Below are 20,506 nucleotides of genomic sequence, written 5' to 3'. Positions count from 1 at the left end.
GAGCAACTTCAGAAGGCAGTTAATTGTGTTGGCTTTTTCAGAGTAAAAGCCTCTGAATGCACACTTTTAAGATTTTAACAGATGTTGAACCATGTACTCCCTCCCACTTCACAGTTTTAAGCTTCTTTACTCCTTTATGACCTAAGTTTCAAATCTTCGCCTGGATATTTTTACTTATTTTAATTGTACGCAGTTCTTTAAATGTCCTGTGAGTTAATATATATTTGCCCATTTATCCATAACAACTGGAACTTTCAACATCTGGCGAGTTATTTTCGTAATTTACCGTCGATTTAAAAGAGTGTTTCGTCATTTTAATTTCACTCCTTGCTACAACGGGAGTGAAATTACCGTAATAACTGGAAAGCACAACGTCTCTCCTTTCAGAAACCACTGGAATTTTCAGACAGCGCTACGTGTGGCGGAATTAAGGTACTGCAAATTTGGCTGGATCGCTGCCGGAAGTGTTAAGTTGGTTTGTTGATAAGCCACAATATAAATCCACTGTAGCATGTATTGTGACAAAATGTAGAAATATCCAAAGGATGCACACCTTTGCATTAAAATAAATCTAAAACATAGTCCACACAAATCCCTACAAAAGCATGTTTGCATTAAAAAAAAATCAGAAAATCTCTCAAGATAGGAAGCGTCATCTGGATGAAAACATTTATTCAGAAAACTTCAGATAACTAAAATGAATTTATTTAATGTCCAAAAATAAACACATAAATCCAACTTCTCTGTGTGATTTAAGACTTACTCCACCAGCAGTAGGATAAGCTGGTCTCGAGAGACCCTGGAGAGCCATCTTGTTCTGGAAGGCTGTGGGTGAGATGATCTGAGCAGAGGACATGGTGGCCATGCTCTGGAGGGCTTTGTCTTTGGCAGCCTGATCCTGTAGAGATGGACAAACAGCTCAGCATAAGACAAACAGACTAAAGAACAGCTCTCATCAGCCTAACTGTGAGTAAACATCAGTCCTCTTTCTAACACAAGCGCTGCCCTAAAAAGGGAAATGAGAGGCTGAGGCCACCTTGCATCATCTGTGAGTTCCTGCCAGGCGAAGAGCTGGACAGAAGGTAATATTACCGTGGAGGGCCTTTGGGTCAAGAGTTAAGTTTATTGCTTTGGCAGGAGCAACTGGAAGCCAAAGCAGGCATCAGGATGATGTGTCGGTTCTGGCACCGAAACCGTAAAATACTCATATCCTCACAAACAGTAAGGACGACGGACAAGCTGGAGACAAAACGTTTGAGTTTTCAAATCTCCTCCTTCAGCAGTTTCCGAACCGCAGCGGGCTGCGAGCGCCTGCCACCCTGCCCAAATAGGCAAGGCCACACGGTGCATTCTTGTTCCCAGAACTGGCGAACACAAGGGCATAGCTGAAATATGGGGGTTACATGTGGCAGGGATCTCAGTTACACTAAAGGCGTATTTAAAAAGGCTGGCCGCTGGGGCCAACCCTGTGACTGGTGCAGAGCCCTGCCAGCTGAACCCTGGTGGCGGGCGTCCAAGGTGAAGGAGAGGCGCGTTGCCTGTTGTGACTGTGAGCATGTAAGTGTATGCGGATGAGTAATGCAAACTGAGAAAGTACTGAAGAGGCAGGGATGTGTGAGCCCTTGGTAAACCGTAGAGGAAAACTTTTATTACCGAGGGTAAAACCTGGAGAGGGAAAAGGTGTTTTCTAATCATTTTGAGGTATTAAAGTGGAAAAAATAGATGAAAAGCAAATAAAAGTTGACTCACGTAGCGTACCTTGAGCTTCACCTGGATCTCCCTGGCCTTCCGTCGGGCAAGAACCTGGATGTGACTGGATACCTGGAAGACAAAGACAACGACAGACGGCACAAGGTGAAGCAGAACCTCACACGAAGGGAATTAACATTAAATTCAAATTTAATGAGACCAGAATCGGACTCATACTGTTTTTCAATTAGTGAACAGATTTCAACAGAACGCTACCACAACACTCTTTGGTGTAGAAGTTGTCTACAAAGAAGATGTAATTTAGCTATTTTCCTTATTCGCCTGGTTTTTTCAACATAAGGTTCTGCAAAATACCCTTCTGGCTTCTACAACAAAGAGCTAGACTTCGATCTATAATCTAGAATATACATGAGAAGCGCTTAGTGCAGCCAAGCTGTACTAACTGGACTAATTTAGTTTATTACATAAATTAATTATTTTCTCTTTGTTTTAATATGACTGAGACCCCTATTTCTTCTCAAAGACACACAATATGATGTCACCTTATCTAACAATGACATTTTAAAAATATTTCAATTGTTTTTCTAATATTTTGCAATTTGCTAATCAGAAATGCTCCACACAGCCATTAACGATGTCACTCTAGTTTAAATTTTTGCTTTTATTCAAAACATGTTAAAAATGTAACAGAATTATGATCTGAACTCACTCAAAATGTAGATATTTCACACTTTCTCAAGAATGATGCAGCTCATTCCCTAAAATAAACAAATAGCCTCAATCTGAAATAATAATAATAATAATAATAATAATAATAATAATAATAATAATAATAAACACTTGTTCTTAAAATTAAAGTGAATCAAAATCAGGAAAGAGGAGCTATGTGTTCCAAAGGTAAATATTGTTTTTTACTATATAACTGAAGAATAAAAATGTTATTATTGTAAATAATGGGTGAAATTATTGGTGAAATAAAGCTCCAACTAACTAACATCTAACAGCTGAACTAAAACATGCAGACAGACCTTTAACAGGTTATAAACCAGTAGGTGTCCCTCTACGCCCTCATCAGGTTTATTATCTAGTTTGAATCCTTTTCTGACCCTTCCTGGCTTCTCATCTCCATTCATTCCCAGTCTAACGTGGTCAGATGACTTCGTAATGCATCAGTCACCGTCCCATAAATCAGTCCTTCCATATCAATAATTCAGAAAGTAAGACAACGTTCCGAATTCCTCGCCTTCCCGCTTCCCTCCTCCATCAGAATCACAGTATTCCCCAGCTTCTTCTTCCCGTCTAACAAGCAGCAGATCCACGAGGTGCTGAAGAAACAACACCGACACATGATCCTATAGCATCTGTGCATTGGGCCCCGGCCCTAAATCAATCATCGTCTCTGGCTCTCCGGCCAGGAGGTGGGTGGTGGTGGCGGAGCGGCGGCGGGTGGTGGGTTCCACGGGATGTCGGTGCATCACTCAACAGGATTTTCTGCAGCCGTTCAAAAATAGCAGGCTGCAGCAAATGGCACTCGGAGAGAAACTCACCTGCTTCCTGGTCCGTGTCTTCCCCGTGCGAAGTTTGATGTACCTCGCTATCAACTCGTTCCGCCCTGCCGAAACAACAGAAAAGTTTTTCCCCTCAACATTTTAGCTACAGAATCGGTCTCCTCTTTCCGTTAAATTTGTATTTTAAACCTTGAATGAAATGTTAAAATGGATAAATAATAATGAGGTATTGAAAAATGAAAACAATATGTAAAAGAACATGGTGGAAAATCCTGTCATTATTAGCTGGATAACAGTCTCCAGCAAAATCCGATGTGCTGCACATGCAGCTTATTTCTGTGCACATATTTATAGAAACAGTACAATAGAATAGACCAAATGCATGCCTGATCACACTTCTGAGTGTCTACAATGAGACAGTGTTTCCTCGTGTAAAGTTGTACACTGTCTTGCATAAAGTATCCATACCCAGTGAACTTTTACACATTTCAACCACAAACTTCAGCGTACGTTACTGAGACTTTATGTGATAGAGTGAACAGAAAAAGACGCATGGCTTTTCAATATGTTTTTAATAAATCAAACTCCTAAATTGTGGTGTGCATTTCCATTCAGCCTCCCTGAGTTAATACTTTGTAGAAGCTTTGCTTGACATTTTTTCCCAGACTTGCCACAAATTCTCCTTCAATTGACACAAGGACTTTGATGTCTAATACATAATAATGTTCTTAAACAATATTCTGTTAGTCTGGTTAGTGAGAGGTGAACATCCTATGTGCGAAATAAATTTTTCTTTCATTATTGCTCTTTTTTCAGCTCCATCAATATTACCATAGGTTATGTGCAGCTATCAGTACTGCAGATAAACAAACCCACAGCATGAAAGGCCATAAACTGATACTTTGGTCACAAAAGTATCAGTACAATTTTATGAAATTGGTTACAAAATAAAATGGGAGGGTAAAGAAAAATTTAGGGGGTATAAATGCTGCATAAAAATGTATCCAGTCTGACAAAAATGAATTAAAACAACTTCTCAAATCACAAAAAAAGTAGAAAATAAAATCAACAAATATGCAACGCCCCATGCATGTACGGATCACTCTGCAAACACACACGCAGAAAAGCGTCGTGGCTGTCTAGTGTGTCAGCACCGGACGCTTTAAGTGTAAGTGTATCGTGTTAGTTTATCACTAAGTATACAGTCTTGTGTGTGAGGGCTTGCATCAGGCTCAGAGTGGCCCCGGGAGCCTTAGCTCAGCTCATATCTCTGCGGTGAGTGTGTGTCTGTGCGCTGCTGACAGACAGGTCACACTGGCGGAGCAGGTGGAGGCTGAGGCCATGCGATCCTCAGACGGGACTCGGGAGAGACAGAACACAGGCCAGGGACCGGAGGCCCGGCGCGGTGAAGCAACTGGTTTGTGTTTCCTTGTTTATAGAATATCGCCTTTTACTGTGGGCAATCATAAATCTTCCCCAAATCTGATGAAGAGAGTCATTCGTAACGACAATAATTAAACACACCTGATCGAGTTAAATAACTCCAGAATGAAGAAAAGGTCTGACAAGCGTTTGCGTCACCTCCTAAACACGTTTGTTTTTCCACTTGGCACCGCATCGCCACGAGTTAACACGTGGGGCAGTCACGTCCGTCACGCACGTCGGGAAGGATTTCACATTTTCTCCGACATACTAACGCTTCGGTCAGACCTTACACATCCCACTTCCTGCACAGTAATCAGAGGAAACCAGACACCCGCTCTAGACCCCATCAGGCATTTTGTCAACCAATAAAAGTGATCAGATTTTGGACAGAATGCAGAGCGACATTTCTCCCTGGTGCGCATGTGAACCCAAACAACTCCCAGTTTTCTCAGGGAGAAATTTCCACATAGAAAGCAGTCTTGTGTTTGCATTAAAGAAAACTGGTAACTGTCTCTGTGTGCTGCAGTGCAGAGGCAGCAGAGAACTCTATTCAGAGGTAGAAATCACAATCCTGTGTTTTAGATATACCGTCAAGCTTTCTGCTTGCATTTTCTATTTTTAACATGAAAAAAATTAAAAATGTTTTTTTTTTTTTTTGCTTTCTGAAAGTTGGGACTTTGCGCACCTTGTTTCCATCGCCTTCGGTCTGCCCAAACCTTTCTGCACAATGAGGCGACATGCTACTTACAGCTAACTACATTCAGTGATGTGCATTAGCCACAGATTGCAAGCCGCTGTCTGTTGGAATAATATGTAATCATAAACAGGGGGACCTGAACCTGCCACATGATCTTGTGATATTAAAATGCCACAATATTTCATGTCAAAGTGAGGCCTGTCCCGCGAAGCACTATCAAGTCGCTGCATCTGTCTACGCTGTTATCGTAAGATCCAGATCCCAAGGTCACTGCTTTAACCTTGACACTCTGTGTATTTCTGAAAATAAAAAGGAAGTAGTTCCTAAGTTAACCATAAGTCGAATTATAGTAACCGTTTGTCAGACTGGCAGAGAATCTCGGTTGCAGCATCATTATATTATTACGGTATTATATTATCATTATTATAATCGTTGAAGAATTCTTGGGACGATTTGAAGTCGTTTCTTTTAGGTGTAAAAAATAAAATAAAATGCGACAGACGAGGTACAAAGGATAGCTGAAAATTTGTAAGACTATTTCTTGGTCTGACGTGCAGCTCTCTGTTTTTGAAGGCCTTTGTGAATTACAGTGGCGCCTAAATTGATCCAATGTTATCTGCAAATTGGGTTTATTGGGAAGGATACTAACTAGACGACAGGCGACTTATACAGTTAAGCGACTTAAAAGGCTCTGTGTAAGTGATATTACAATTGGTTTCTCTTGAATTAGCACTACAACCTCAAAATGATTCAAACTCTTCAGGACTAACATGTTTAGTACTTAGTAGAGCACTTTTCTGCTGATTCATAATTTCTAGTCACCAACTTCTGAGGCTGCCAGTTTGTTGATGTTCCTGGTTTTCTGTGCCGTTTCAGCTGCCTTTTGCAGATCCCATCAGAGATTTTCAACAGAGTTAAAGTCGTAACGGTCTTGAAGATTTTGGCCTACTGTGAATTGTTGCAATTCGAGCCACACCACTTTGGCTCGTGCATGAGCATTAGGCGCCGAGTCCACGTCTGAGGAAACTAGTGAGTCAAAATATTTGAACTCTGTGCTCTTGATTCGTTCCTGTCCACTGATTTTGATTGTGCCATTGGTATTTTAGGTATTGGAGACGAGCAAACAACTGAATGATATTGACTTTTTTAAGGAATCTAATCTGCATCAACGGTTGAATCGCTGTAGTACGGTTGGCCTCTGTTAGCTGGTACAAAAATTGTGCAATCTGTTACTGAATCACTTCCTGCTAAAGAGCCCCCTGGTGGTTGAAGAAAAATCCACAAGAATTATACAGTCACATTTCCAAAGAAATTGCTTTTGTATGAAGCTTTTGAGGACTAAAGGGAAATCTTAAGCCCCACACATAGTTTCTGACACATTTCTGCTCCAGTCGCTGTATTCTTCCTGTTCTGATCTTATTTTCTTTTCAGGGGCGTAACGTAACCGTTCAGTGTTTATCAGGAGGTGAACTTTTCTCAAATGATTGTTTGAGCCCCTAAATACATATTTCTTTAATTGCTTGGGGATTAAGGAAGTGTTCCACATTTCCTGACAATCAAAGTCTTAAAAGGCAGAAAAGAGAACATTTTGTCAAAACTGCTCAAATTCTACAACCTCAAATTAACGTTCAGGAGAGATTTTCCCCTCTGGAAATTATCTTCACTTGCGCAGTGTCTCTGTGCAACAAGACTTTTCAAAGCAGCAGCGACGGGAGCTTCAGGTCTCCGTTGGTGAATGAACCAAGTTTAAAAAAAAAGGGGGGGCGGGGGGGATATTTTAAAAACCTCCTATCTTATTTCATGGATTTAAAAACCACATTCCTGAAGTGAACTTACTTTTCCACTTGACTGACCTGCCAAAAACATTTTACAAATTAGTATAAGAAACCAAAGCTGGAACTTTTTTCCCTCTTACCATGAATGATTTTTTAAAAATATTCCACCACCAACTGAGCAAAGGGACAAACTGCTTTCATCAGTGTGACAGTATGCCTTTCCAAAGTGGTCAGGTTCACATTTCCAGCATTAAACAACTTGGGAAGTCAAAGACGCTTCGCCTGATGCACTCGTATCAGATGCCCTACCACTCCTAGTGTGAGTGCTTGACTCTTCAAAAATACCCTCCAACACACCCATGAGATCAGAGAGGCGACTCAGTCACACAACGATGAGATCATGATATCCAAATCGGGGAGCGCAGACACAGAAGTCGCTCCCACCGAGGCTGTAGGAAAGTTCTACTGTTACAAATCGCTCCACAGCTTGATGTTGTTTATTGCGCCGCCCAGAGTCACGGAAATTTCTGGAGGGGGAATCTGATTCTGTAAAGATTTCTTGGGGTGGGGGGCTATGAAAAGTCCAGGTTTCCCCGAGTTCAAAGTTGTCGTGTCCTGTCAACCGAGAAGAGCTGGAGAATGAGACATTTCTAGTAGTTTCATCAGGATGTGATGAAAAAGAGCAGGTGTGAACCACTGTCTCGTGGTGAAGGAGGTAAACGATGCCACAACTGCTTAGATAAAATCTGATGCTGTAGTTTTGCTCTGAAAAATTAAATGTACTCAGTGAGAACAGAGAAATGTTAAACCACAACTTTAACATGTCAAAAGTGATTCTATGGGCTTTGCACTCATGCATGTTACACTTTTTATTGTTTTATTTTGAATAAAATATGTATAATTTTCCATCCACTCCACAGAAATGTTTCATTTTGCTTTGGCCGATCACATAAAACCTTAAAAAAAACACACACAATTTTATGATCGTTACAAAATAAATTAAAATCTCAATAAGTTTTAGTAATTTAATGGAGGACATGATCAATACTGCTGATCAGTGTCTGGTCTCTTTGGTTTATCCAACCACAGCGTTTGATATTCCAGATATCGGACAGCCCAACCTACTCACATAAACTAATCCTTAAAGGAAAAATACGAGTATTTGGAGGAGAATTTCATCCAAAGAAGAAATAAACCATGAGAGAAATTTGTTAAATTTGTCTCCCTGTCCTCAACGTTGTGGATGGAGGCCAAACAGAGGTGCAAGAGGTTCTACTGAGTATTTTCCAAAGGCTGCCTCTGGGCCCGGCTGCTCATAAATCGGCTCTCCCCCGGTCCGGGTCCGACCATCGCTGACCTGGTCTGATTTCTCTCCCTCTGTCTTAAGAGTTTCTTCAACGCATTCCTGACATTCCTGTTTACTCATTGGCTCACCTTGGCTCCTGAATTTGCTGCTACAACATTGTTCTGTGTTTTTTTTTGTGAGGGCTTCTTTTGTACAACTTCATGTCTGTGCAACAGAAAAGCAATGTGCTTTACAATTAAAATAAATTACTATTGCAATAAAGGGGAATAGTAGCTATAACTGTATCTGAAAAACACATTTTCTGTCCTTGTGTCCCACTGCTTCCTCTTAAGAAAACACAGATCAAATGCAGGCATGAGGAATCTCTAGGTTGGTTGTCATTTGCTCTCCAATAGAGTCGAGCGTCTATTAAGAGATGCGTAAAGGCTTATATCAAACTCCAATTCCAACAACATGTCAATTTTATATTGGTCCAGAACAATCTGAGCAGATTCATTTTCTCTAACTTGTAACAAAGTTGATCATTTTTGCCCTAACTCTAATCTTAGAGAGGCATTTAATTGAGAAAAAACTGTTCATATGGAAGGGGAGATAGAGAAGTTTTTCAAGGTTAGAATTTTTTTCTAGGGGGAAAATTAAGCGTTCTCAATATCTAAATATGATCTGATGCACTAATCCCAGCCGTAATAATACAGCTGTCATCTTCTGAGAAGATGACAGAAACCAAGGGCGTATTGAACTGAATCAGAGAAGTAATGTCTGTAGTGCGGCCATTTTTACATGTTGTTTTTCATGGTGTTGACATAATATTGGCAGATATTGGTTATCAGCCATAACAGCAGTATTATTTTCTGGCATTGTCAGAAAATAATAATAATAATAATAAAAATAATACCGACATTGATCTCGGTGCCACCGCAAAATAAAATGTTTATCTTACATTTGACAAAGTATGTCGCACTGGATGCAGTGACTCACCTAAAGCGCACTGCAAAAACACCGTTCAGTTTCTTTCTTTTAATACTTATCAACAACAAACTTTCGTTTTGTTGGAATCTTACACAATAAACCAACACAAACCGGCACATAACTGTAAAGTGGAAAGAAACTTACACATTGTCTTAAACTTTCTTACCAAATAAAAATGTGAAAAGTGAAAAGTATCCATCTAAACTATTATTCCAACAATAAAAATCAATTTAACCAAATGGCTTTAAAAGTAATGTACTAGTAATTAGTAAGCAGTAAATGGCACAATAATGAATATACTGATACAATCCTGTCCAACTAAATTGTCAGGTCTAGACGAAGAAGCAGCCAAATGACCTGTGGAGACTCTGGATGAGCAACGGAGAGCCGTGGCTCAGGTGGGATTACCTATTGACTGGAAATTTATTGGACTTCTTAATCTGCAGTGGGAAGGAAAGAGACAAATAAAAGTGCCATTTAACCTTTTCAGTGAGCGAAGTTGTGAAAGAAGAGGCCTGGCTGGATGAGAATAAAATGAACCTTTTTGACTGAATGAGAAAACGTAATGCATGATACAAAGCAAACACTGCACATCACCAGGAACAGACCATATCCACTCTGGTACACGGTGGCGGCAGAATTATGTTGAGGGAATAATTTTCTTCAGCAGGAACAAGGAAGCTGGACAGATTTGATGGGATCATTGATGGAGGGAGATAAAACCCTTTGAGGCTGGAGATCCGTCCTCCGTCAGAACGAGAGCGCTAAAGACTCAGCCAAATGGTTTACATCAAAGCATGCCTGTGGCCCAGTCAAAGTACAGACCTTCATTCAATTCAGAATCTGTGGCCATTTCAACGGCTCAAACTCACACACCTTTACAGTTCAGTGTTTTCTAGAAGTGTCATTTTCCAAGCGTGCCTCGAGGCTTCACGGGTCAAAGTGGCTGGTGAATCTCTCAATTTACTGCCAAACTTTGAACCTGAGTGAAGACTCGTTGCTGCTTTCCGCTGACCTTCTCATCATATTCTCAATAAGGACGGCTTGCGCCTGAAGCATATTAGTCTTTCGCGACTAAAATCGTCAACAGGATGAAATGTTTCCCAACTAAACCTCAATGAGAGAATAATTCATTATGTTGTCAATAAAAACATTTTATGTTTCTCTTACAAAATGGAGCTCTATTTACTCTTCTAACACTGCCGTTCTGTCTCCCTGCCCCTCCAGAAAGTCAGATACATTAAAATGTGAGAAAAACATTTGTCATACAGACGTTTGGAAATCCAGAGAGACAAAACCAGGCAGCTGCACAAAAAAAATGCTGTGAGGCAAGAGCAAATGCAGCTAAATCAAAAAACATATTAAATAGGCATAAAATAAAATAATTACAATTGCAAAAGTGACTCACAAATCAAACTGGCAGATATATGACAGCAAATGAACAGAGAAGATAATTATATTTCCAGGGCTGCATTCTTCTGCAAGGAGCTGTCAACACATGGGCACAAGTTTGGGACTTTTCCTCCACCGCTTGCAGCATGAAACCCTTTCACCACAACACGTCTCTCTGGCCCGGAGCAGCACAAGGCAGGAAATGTTTTTCTTGGCAGATGCATGTCGAATTACTACTGGTCCACATAAGCGCCACAATATCCATGACACCCTCCCTAATAAGCAAGCTAAAAGGTCTGTTGAGCAATGGTCGTCCGGGTGAGCGAAACCCAGAGGGTTCTGCGTAAAAATGTGGAGCGTTCGTGCAGAATGTGGACTAAAGCATTCAAAATTTCTTTCAACGCACAATGTGAGCTAAACACATTCTTTGGTTTTGGTTGGTTTGGGACTCGGCATCATGTAGCTTAGGAAGGAATGGCGTTTGTGTCTCTTGATGGAATTTAGCCTTAAATTCAGAGTATGCCACTCTCAGTCGACAGACACGTCTCTTGGTTTGTTTTGTCTATGAATCCACATTTAGACTGTGCAAGAAGACTCAATGGCATTTCTAAAACCACCATGTCATCTCTTAGCAATTTCAGGAATGCCTTTTAAGATATTATTAGCAGATATTTGATTTGGGCACCTGATTTAATACCACCCATCAGCACTTTAACAACATTAACAACAATAAAGACCTCCAAAGAGGCTTTGCCTCGATTGTGGTTGCCTGAATGACTTGAGCTGTTGACCAAAAGTGACCGCAGGGATGGGATGGCGATAAGAGTGAGAGCTCCCGGGGCTGAGTGGACTGAAAAGGAAGGCCCTGCGTGGTTGTTTGAGGGCAACGGGGGTAAAGCAGGCCAAGCACGGCCTCGGTCTAGTCTTTTTCTCAAGTCATAAATCTGGATTTGTCACAAGGCTGTCGGGTTGAACTCAGGGAGCAGCTGGAGGCGAACTGAGAGGCGGACCAACCAGCAGACGCACTGACAGACAGAAGACGTTTCTCGTGAAGGACAAAGAGAACTGCCTGAGACAAAGACACACGGGTGGCAGTGAATCAAGGACACCCTGAACAAAGGAGTGCAACAGAACACACAAATTTCAATTCTCCCCTTCTGCAACATGGGGACAGGTGTGAGAGAGCTCTAGCATGCTCTGAGGCTCTGCAAAACATCACTGGCCACCTTGGTGTTTATTCGTTCACTCCTCATCCTCCCCTCCAGGCGCTCAAAGGGTAAACGTCTATTCTGGTTTAGGGTTACAGCCAAGTTGCCTTGAACCCCCGGGCTTCCATGCACACATGCCATTCCTGACAAGCCATCATGCTCCCGGGTGCACATCACCTGCCTCTGACCCCCACAGAGAGGAAGGGGTACCTCAATACCTTCCTTGTCAAAACCCGAACAACGTCGCCCAACGAGCACCGCCCCACCGAATCCCCGTGACCAAGAGTAAGACACCTGCGCCTCCCTCCTTTTGCCTCCCCCACCAACTATTATTAAAGGCTTTATAAGGGTTTAAGTGTTGATCAGGGAATGGCCGTGACCTCAATCGACAGCTACGCTAGGCTAGGCTAAGCTAAGAGTTAAAGGAGCTGTCTGGCACAGTGACAAAACTAGGCGATGACAGACGCTGTCTGAAAGCGCCACCGCCTGCGTCCACCCAGTTTTCCACCAAGCAGATCCATTATCAAATGGTCGGGCAGAAGGCCTCTCTCCGGCCAAACCATCTGTCACCAAACATCTTTCAGCAAAGTTCTGCAGCAACCTCACCTCACCAGCACATGCTTGATTTTGACATCACTCTGAGAAAGTCTTAGGAAACGTTGTGGTCACGAAAACCCGAAATTACTGAGAAATAAAAGAAACCCCCCCAAAAATCTAAAAGACTATTTGCAGTAAATTCAGAGTCAGTTGAGTATTACGGCTTTACAAAGTTTAGTAATTAGCTAACAAGAAATATTTCTGATAGAAGATTAAACTCTAAGTGGTGCTAAATCTTACTATGTTAATAAACATGTAAGCGGACACTCTTTTGCAAAGTTTTATCAAAGACTTGTTGGGATGTGACCTTGCCTTGTGAAGTAAGTGAAAGCTATAATTATGAACCCTGCAGGTGGAAGTAAGTCCTTTAGGCTTCATTGTCTGTTGTATTTGTTTTGAAGACTTTTCAAAATAGACACATCTATTTGAAAGAGAGGTACTTTCTTTCTTCTTAAGTAAGTTGCTGTGTTTTGTTGACAGTCAACTAAAACAGACCTTCATTTGGCTAGCAAACAATACTCTATCGCAAATGTTACAATGTTATAAAAGCATTGAAGAAGTCTCCTCTGCTTGTAAACCCTTTATCTGGCACCATTTTGGCTATTCTGTACAAAAAAGTAGCAGTGACAGAGGGGTGGACATGATACAATTGATCTTAAGTACTGAGAGGAGCATCACTGACGACTAATAGCAGCTAACAGCGCTAACTTTAGCATCTGCTCTGTAGCTTCTAGTCACTGCTAAGCTAAGAAGAAATTTCACAATTTTTCATGAGTGTGCACTACACTTAATCATCTCTAGTTCAAAACTGTACATGCTTTGGTTAATCAAATCTAAACTGGACAAATCTATACTGAGTAGTAACTCTTAAATCTTTAACCCTTGTGCGTACGAGGACTGAGGCAAACGATACAAGTGATATGGGTGTGGCGTCGGTTGGACCCCATTTGTAAACACAAGGGTCAAGGATTAAAATCAATACATTTGAATCACTCAAGACTGGACTGGATTATTCGACAGTGGTTACAGATTCAGTGAAACACAAATTGTGGAACCTCTTATCTATTTGTGAAAATAAAACAAAACAAAAAAGTTGGGATGCTTGGTTTTCCCAAAAATATTGCTACACTCCCCACTTCCAATTTTAATAAATTTGTCAAGTGTCAACTAAGAAAAGAATGAAAATTTGGACTCAGGTTTTCCCCCAAAAAGCGGCTAAAATCTTGTTCCAGTCTTGCGAAAGTTGCAATGCTAAACCTCTAGGAAGGAGTGACATATCAAACCATCAAACTGAGGATTGTAGGAACTTCAGCTCAACAGCTGCAAAGGAAACATGAGGTATGTGACTCATGAACATACAGAGACATTATTGTATGTAAAAAAAACTGAGTACGAAGCAATCAGTGAGGGCAGTTTGACCATATCCAGAAGTGTTTGGTAAAGGATTTTTGTTTTCGTCCACACAAACTGTGACGGTTGTCATCAAAGTTACTGAGAGGCACTTGTAGCAAACTGATGTGTGGTTAAAGGAGGATGTATGAGAATGACATGATTACTGAAATGTCCAGTGGAAAAAATGTACTTTCATTATTTCAATGGCTACACAAACAGGTAAGTGTACTTTGTTTGATAGATTCTTACATCCTAAACTATTGAAGGAGATTTAAATCAAGTACTTCCTGATTTGCTGGAGATGCATAATTATGCCTTAATGTGCATTTGTATCATGTTCCTTTAAAAAGAGTGAAAGAAACAAGGGATGATGACAATAGAGATGGGCGTACCGTACATCTTGCCCTCATCAGAGAGGATTATCTTCCTGCGGCCACATGGTGGATAAATTGCCAGGGCTTCCTGGAAGCTCTGCTCGATGTCGGGGCTCCACACGCCCTCGGCGTCGTTCTCCAGGGGTTTGTCAAGTCCATCACCCAGCTCCTCGCTCCCACCCCTCGGGGAGGGAGCCGGCACCCACTCCGCAGACGTGGTGGGGTGTCAGGAAGAGGACCACAGAGCAAGGAGTGGCTGTGGAGCTGGGGTTGGGATGGCTGCCGGCGGTGGAGGGAGGGAGAGGCTTTAACGAGAAGCACGCCGGCCTGTAGGACATCCAGAGGTGGGGTGAAGATGGCGACAATGACGAGCCTGGATGTGGTGACAATAAAAAGGAGAAATAATTTAACTTTAGGGTTAAAGTGGTAGCAAAGGCCGAGGCAATTGGGTAAAATTTAAAACCTCAATAAAGTCCATGGCTTGAGGAAACAATTGATTATCAATCAGTGACAGGGGGTTCAGACCTGTATGAAGTAAAGCACAGAGCAGGGGGCCGGTTTTCAAAACACTTAACGAGCCACAGAAGACGAGACTAAAACTGCAAAGATACAAAATGGCAAAGGGGCAAAATGGCCAGTACTCATTCACCAGAGACTGAGACTTGATTTCCCTTTGAGATCAATAAAGTATTTTAAACTGAATTGAATCTCAATGTGGTAAAAAATAAAACCACATTAAGTAAGAAAAGAGGGACTGGAACAGCTGGGGGGAGCTGAATGAGTCGCCATGCTCCACTGTTTCACTTTCTCCAAGAACTTTTTTGAACTGTTCCCTGTGTTTTTATTATTTATTTAACAACTTTTTAGAGTCGTATTCCATAAGGGTCTCTGATATTCTCAAAAAAACAAACAAAAGGAGGCTAACATAGGGGGACTTGCAACAGATTCCCATCCTGTTTTCCCTACACGAGTTTGTTTAAGATGTGCACACGGTTCCTAAACCTCTGGGTGAAGAGAATGAGACAGACGTCGGCTCCACCTCTTCCTATCGACAAGCACACAGGAGACAAATGGGAACAATGGTCGGACACAGCGAAGAAAGGACAGTCAGACTCATGAGTCAATGCAAACAGAGTTTGTCTTTGTCATGGGTTGTTTTCCTGCCGCAGTGAAACTATGACAACACCGTGTCCGTTTAAGCCAACAAAGGCAAAAGTAGCAAGCATTACGTCACCGCAGAGACTTGGTCAGCAAGTCAGTGTTACAGGCAGAGAGAAAGAATCCACCTAGTCTGCCCCCACTTTCCGACCCTCGTCCGTCACGCTTCCCTCTAGACAACTGATCTCCCGCAGCCACTTCCTGCTGCTGAGAGACGTCGGCTCAGGAGTTATCTGTCCACATTTCCAAGCTTGTGCGCAAAGATGCATGTAGACATGAAGATCAAACACAAGCAGATGGACAAAGGTTCGTAGACGATCACCTAGATGTTGACTTTGAGTCGAGTTTTTTTGTGGAACTGCTGAGAAACCAGATCTGTCTGATTGTATTGGAGGCTGTGAAAAACAGACAGTTTGACCTAAATGACATTTTGACCTCCACTGCCTCTCTGCCTGACTTTCTACTCATGAACCCAGGCAGACATTTAAAGAGGAGTGGCAAAAGCAAATGAGGTGGATTAGTGGTGTGGCTTAGCTCATGCCACCATGTTGCCATAGATTAAAATTTCTGCTGCTGGTGCATTCAATCTTTTCAAGCAGACAGAGAAATTGAGTTTGCATGAAGTTAAAAACAAAGTGAACACTAAATAGTTGTGAAAGAAAAACGAACGAGGCCCACAAGAAAGTGTAAAAGCTGTTCATAAACCACTAGTAAACAGGATTAACTGATTAGCTACACAGCCTGTCTAGGAAATGTGTATCGCTAGAAACATTGAACTATTATCTAATAATCGATATACAATTCTTTACGAAAATATTCATGCTTTCATTCATGTATGCAGTCACAGATTTTAATCTGCTTTGTCTGGATTTTTGTGACATACCAGCATGAGGAAGTCCATAACTGTGAAGTGGTGAGAAAAAGGGACTAAAGCCTGTCCTTTGTGGGATAAAAATAATCCCACAAGCAACATAGAGGACACAGTAAACTTGTGTAAGAAGGTACTCTGGATAGATGACACCTAAATTATTATTTTTTTATACTGAGTTTGAGCAAAATTATCAAAAATGTAACTCTAAATGTGCAAAGCAGATACAGAGATGCTCTGAAATACTTTCAGCTCTGTGGTTCCATAAAATATTGAATCAGGAGGCCTAAAACCAAATGCAAAACACACTTTTATTTTTTTTCTACATTTGCAAAACATGGAAAACAATGCTTAATTTTCCTTATTCATTCCTTTATTGTAATGCTCTAATACAGAAAGTTGCAATGAACACATAAAAGCTTGTGTTAATGTGACACAATGTGCAAAAGTTCTGTCAGTGGCCTGAAAACAATAATAAAAAAGGAGACACTGGAGAAATGTAACAAAACGTTTTCCTCTGTCCTCGTCTAACCCAACTTTTCTGAAGCAACTCAGAGCTATGCAACGATTTATTTTGTGTTTTTCACAAATCCCTAAATAAGATCATGAGCCACTCAAACAGTCAGCTTTAACAACCACAAAGTTTCAACAAAAAAAAAAAGAAGCAAACATTACCTAATGCGACATTTCCATTGTTTACTAAACTGATTTTAAAGCACCTGCGACTGCGACCCGGGGCGACTGCAGGTCAGCGTGAGATTTGTAGCCGCCATAAACCTTTAGAGTGCAGCTCTGTGCCTCGCTCAGTGCATCCGGGAGGTTAATTAAACTAAGCCATGTTTTAAAACAGCCGCCCCCACCACCAACAACTCCCACTTCTTTCCTCGCTCCTCCGGCCGGCTTGCTGGTCCTCCTCCACCGCCCCCTCTCACTTGATCTGCTCAGTGGGATAATCCCCCAGCTGGAGCTGCGGTCAGGGGGCCAAGAAACCAGCAGACCAATCCCCTTCGCCCCCTACACAACGGCACACACACCGACCAAATCAGGCACACTAACACCTTCATGTTATAGACAAAAACCCCACTAAACACAGACGTTAAGGTGCAGACTCCGTCTTTGACACGTCGACACCATGCATTCTGCAGGGGTCACGATGTCTGTCCAGCTAAAACTAACACACAGCAACTGAAGGGAGACGTTCTTATGAGTCTGCAGGAAGCTGGACCTCTGTTCACCTTTGACCTGGGCTGCATCCAGACAGGCGGGCAGGTCTGAAGGCTTCACTCATCAGTTCAAAACTTAGAGTAGAAACTTGATTACTACTGCAACTACCAGTTATTTTAGTAAGGATAAGTGATTTTTTTCCCCAACTAATCACTTAGCCTTTTCTTGCAATGTTAGAAATACATTATAAGATGCATATAAACAAATAATTAAATTCCATGTTGAAATAAGAAAATAAGCATTTTATTGCTGAAAATACAACAACATAGTATTCTTTTAGTGAAGTAGGGCTGGGTAAAGCTGAAACTGTCACTTGATAAATTTGGGGTAAAACATATTTACATATTACAAATTTACATATTTATCTCAAATGTACAGTTTTCAGTATGTTGTTCTTTCAGGAAACTGAATTGTTAGCTACTAAATTAGCTGACAATTATTACAACAATCGAGTAATTGAACTTATCATTTCAGCCCTGAACTAGATACATTTACTAATTACTTTTAGTAGTTTTGCTGTCCTGTAATTTTTTACTTTAACTTGAGTTATATTATTATGATTTATTGCTATTCTTACTGGAGTGAAATTTCTGGATTCTCTATTCAACATAAGTAACTTCAGTAAAGAAAGAACAAACAGATTATATGAAACACAGACACACACCTACAGTTTATGTGGAAGTGAGATTTCTTGTTATTGCACCAGATTTGTTTTCTCACGTTATTTTCTGTCTGCTGGGCGTGTTGGAGATAAGTAAGACACAGTAAATACAATTTACTGGAAATAGATGAGCCTAACTTATACGTTATATGCTGTAGGTATTAAATTTATGTAAAGTTAATTTTTTTAATTATTTTTTGAAAACTGTTTCTTCTACCTAAATGTGCTACTTTGTACTTGTTTTAGTAGCTTTTTTTTTACATGCAAATTCTTCCATATTTTATATTTTGTCTATTTTATGGCATAATTTTAAAGTATTAAATCAGATTTTATGATCGATTACTCAGGACATAAGTAGCCTTTTTGTTTTTTTGTTTTTTTACCAAATACTTTTTCACTCTTACTTGAGTAAAATTTTGTCTACTCTGCTCACATGTGATGCTTGTCAAAGTCTTTTTAATCCGGTGAAAACTTTTAAGTCAAAACTAAAATCAGACCTAAATATTGGCTTTGTCTACTTGCAGTGACTTTGCTGCTCCTGCCTGCGCCACTTCCTGTTCTACATAAGACCTGCGAGAGTGTGTGTGTGTGTGTGTGTGTGTGTGTGTGTGTGTGTGTGTGTGTGTGTGTGTGTGTGTGTGTGTGTGTGTGTGCGTGTGTGTGTGTGTGTGTGTGTGTGTCTGCTCAAGTGGCCAAAATCTGCACTAATCACATGGGGAATGCAGGGGGGCAGGAAATATTTGGGATATAAAGCCACAGTGCGGGATGGCAATAAAGTCACTGTGAGAGCTGGTGGCAACCAGCGTGTTTGTTTTGCTTGGTGCGAGTCCTGCTGGGCTGCATCAGTGAGAACTTAAAGGCTTAACCACAGAGCACAGGGTTTTATGTTTTAGATGGTGAAGACTTATAACAACCACAGAAACGTCTTGAGTCAAACGCCACACTTTCCCAGGTGCCACAGTAACTCTACGGTGTTTTTAAATGTGTTTCTTTAGACTCTGGCTTCTTTTACAGTTTCTCTCAGTTGTCCACATGAGACTCTTTTAAGAGAGGTACTTCCTCGGCACATAACGCATACCAGGGTTTCCCCCAGTGTATTATAAGCCTGGCAGGTCACCAGGCTGTACTTGCACCCTGCCACTCTAAGCATGGTTTGTTTATTTATTATAAGTTTTTTATTCACCAGTAAGAGTGAAATGGTTAGAAGCACCATGGCAACGATCAGTAAGTGAACATATAGAGACTGAGGTCGGGTGTCTTTTTGTTCACCCACAGCCGGTCTCTATACGGCAACAACTTAATCGAATAAAGTGACAAGTCATGGATAAAAGATCCAAAAATATTGGATGCTTGAATTAGGTTGAAGTGCAAATAAAATTATATTTATTTTAATTGTATTTCTTTTTATGTTTGCCTTTCTAGGATCACAGTTGGTGTTTAGGTATTTCTGATCATCTTTTCCAGTAACCCATAATTAACTAGACACATTTCTTGTCAAGTTTAAGCATTTTTAAAAAAATCAAACACACGCTAAAGCCGTACCACTTATCAGGTTTGCTAACCTGAAAACGGACAAAAACCGTCCCGAAAGAAGTACAACAATCAAATAAATATGTCTGAATTAATGACGTGCTTTGTAAATAAACAGCAGAAAAGTAGAGATCTAGATTTTTCCTGTCGATATTTTCCGATTCTACCTTTTTTCACTCAATTCAATTCAATTCAATTCAATTCAATTCAATTCAATTCAATTCACACATACTTTATTTATTAAAAAGGAAAAATGAAACGTTTAAATCACCAGCATGTCTCCAAAGAGTCATCATGGATAGTGATGCTGTGGGCAGGGAGGATCACCAGTAGCAGTCAGTGTTGTAATTAATCAGAGGAGGCTTCTGACTGAAGACATTCCACAGTAACATGTCGTGAATGACACCATCAGCTGTCGGCAAGCCCTGCTAATCCACCTCATTTGCTTTTGCCGCTCCTCTGTGCATTTCTGTCTGGCCGTATTGTCAGAAAGGTCTTTTTTTTTTCATGATAGGATTTTATCCAGTTTAAGATTAAGATTTTGTGTCCTGCTGTTTTTAAGCACACATTCAGCAAAATGTCGACATACAAGAACTGGACATAAATACAATTATGAAGGTGTTAAAATGTAAAACCTTAGAGAAATATCCAGAAAACCCAAAAAACTTTTAAAGAAGATAACCTTAAAAGACACTGTGCAGAAGAGCTTTAT

The 20,506-nt window shown here is 40.8% G+C and overlaps 1 protein-coding gene across 2 annotated transcripts in view; it reads right to left on the bottom strand.

The window, feature by feature from the left end:
- tead4 (TEA domain transcription factor 4) overlaps positions 1 to 20,506 on the bottom strand; it is a 35,726-nt gene that overhangs the window by 10,716 nt on the left and 4,504 nt on the right. Inside the window, exons 2-5 of one of the 2 annotated variants that reach the window (XM_088006489.1) lie at positions 14,372 to 14,726; positions 3,258 to 3,322; positions 1,759 to 1,821; positions 764 to 898 (exon numbers count right to left, since the gene is read on the bottom strand). In XM_088006489.1, coding sequence (XP_087862615.1) covers positions 764 to 898; positions 1,759 to 1,821; positions 3,258 to 3,322; positions 14,372 to 14,378 — 270 coding nt within the window. In that variant the 5' untranslated portion in view covers positions 14,379 to 14,726. Of the gene's footprint in view, positions 1 to 763; positions 899 to 1,749; positions 1,822 to 3,257; positions 3,323 to 14,371; positions 14,727 to 20,506 lie in introns of both variants that reach the window. The other variant, XM_088006488.1, reaches the window with a different exon arrangement.

Source organism: Poecilia mexicana, unplaced genomic scaffold, assembly GCF_051168715.1.
Source record: "Poecilia mexicana isolate PSO_F unplaced genomic scaffold, ASM5116871v1 scaffold_6, whole genome shotgun sequence".
NCBI lineage: Eukaryota > Metazoa > Chordata > Actinopteri > Cyprinodontiformes > Poeciliidae > Poecilia > Poecilia mexicana.
This window is presented reverse-complemented; position numbering and strand designations above follow the sequence as displayed.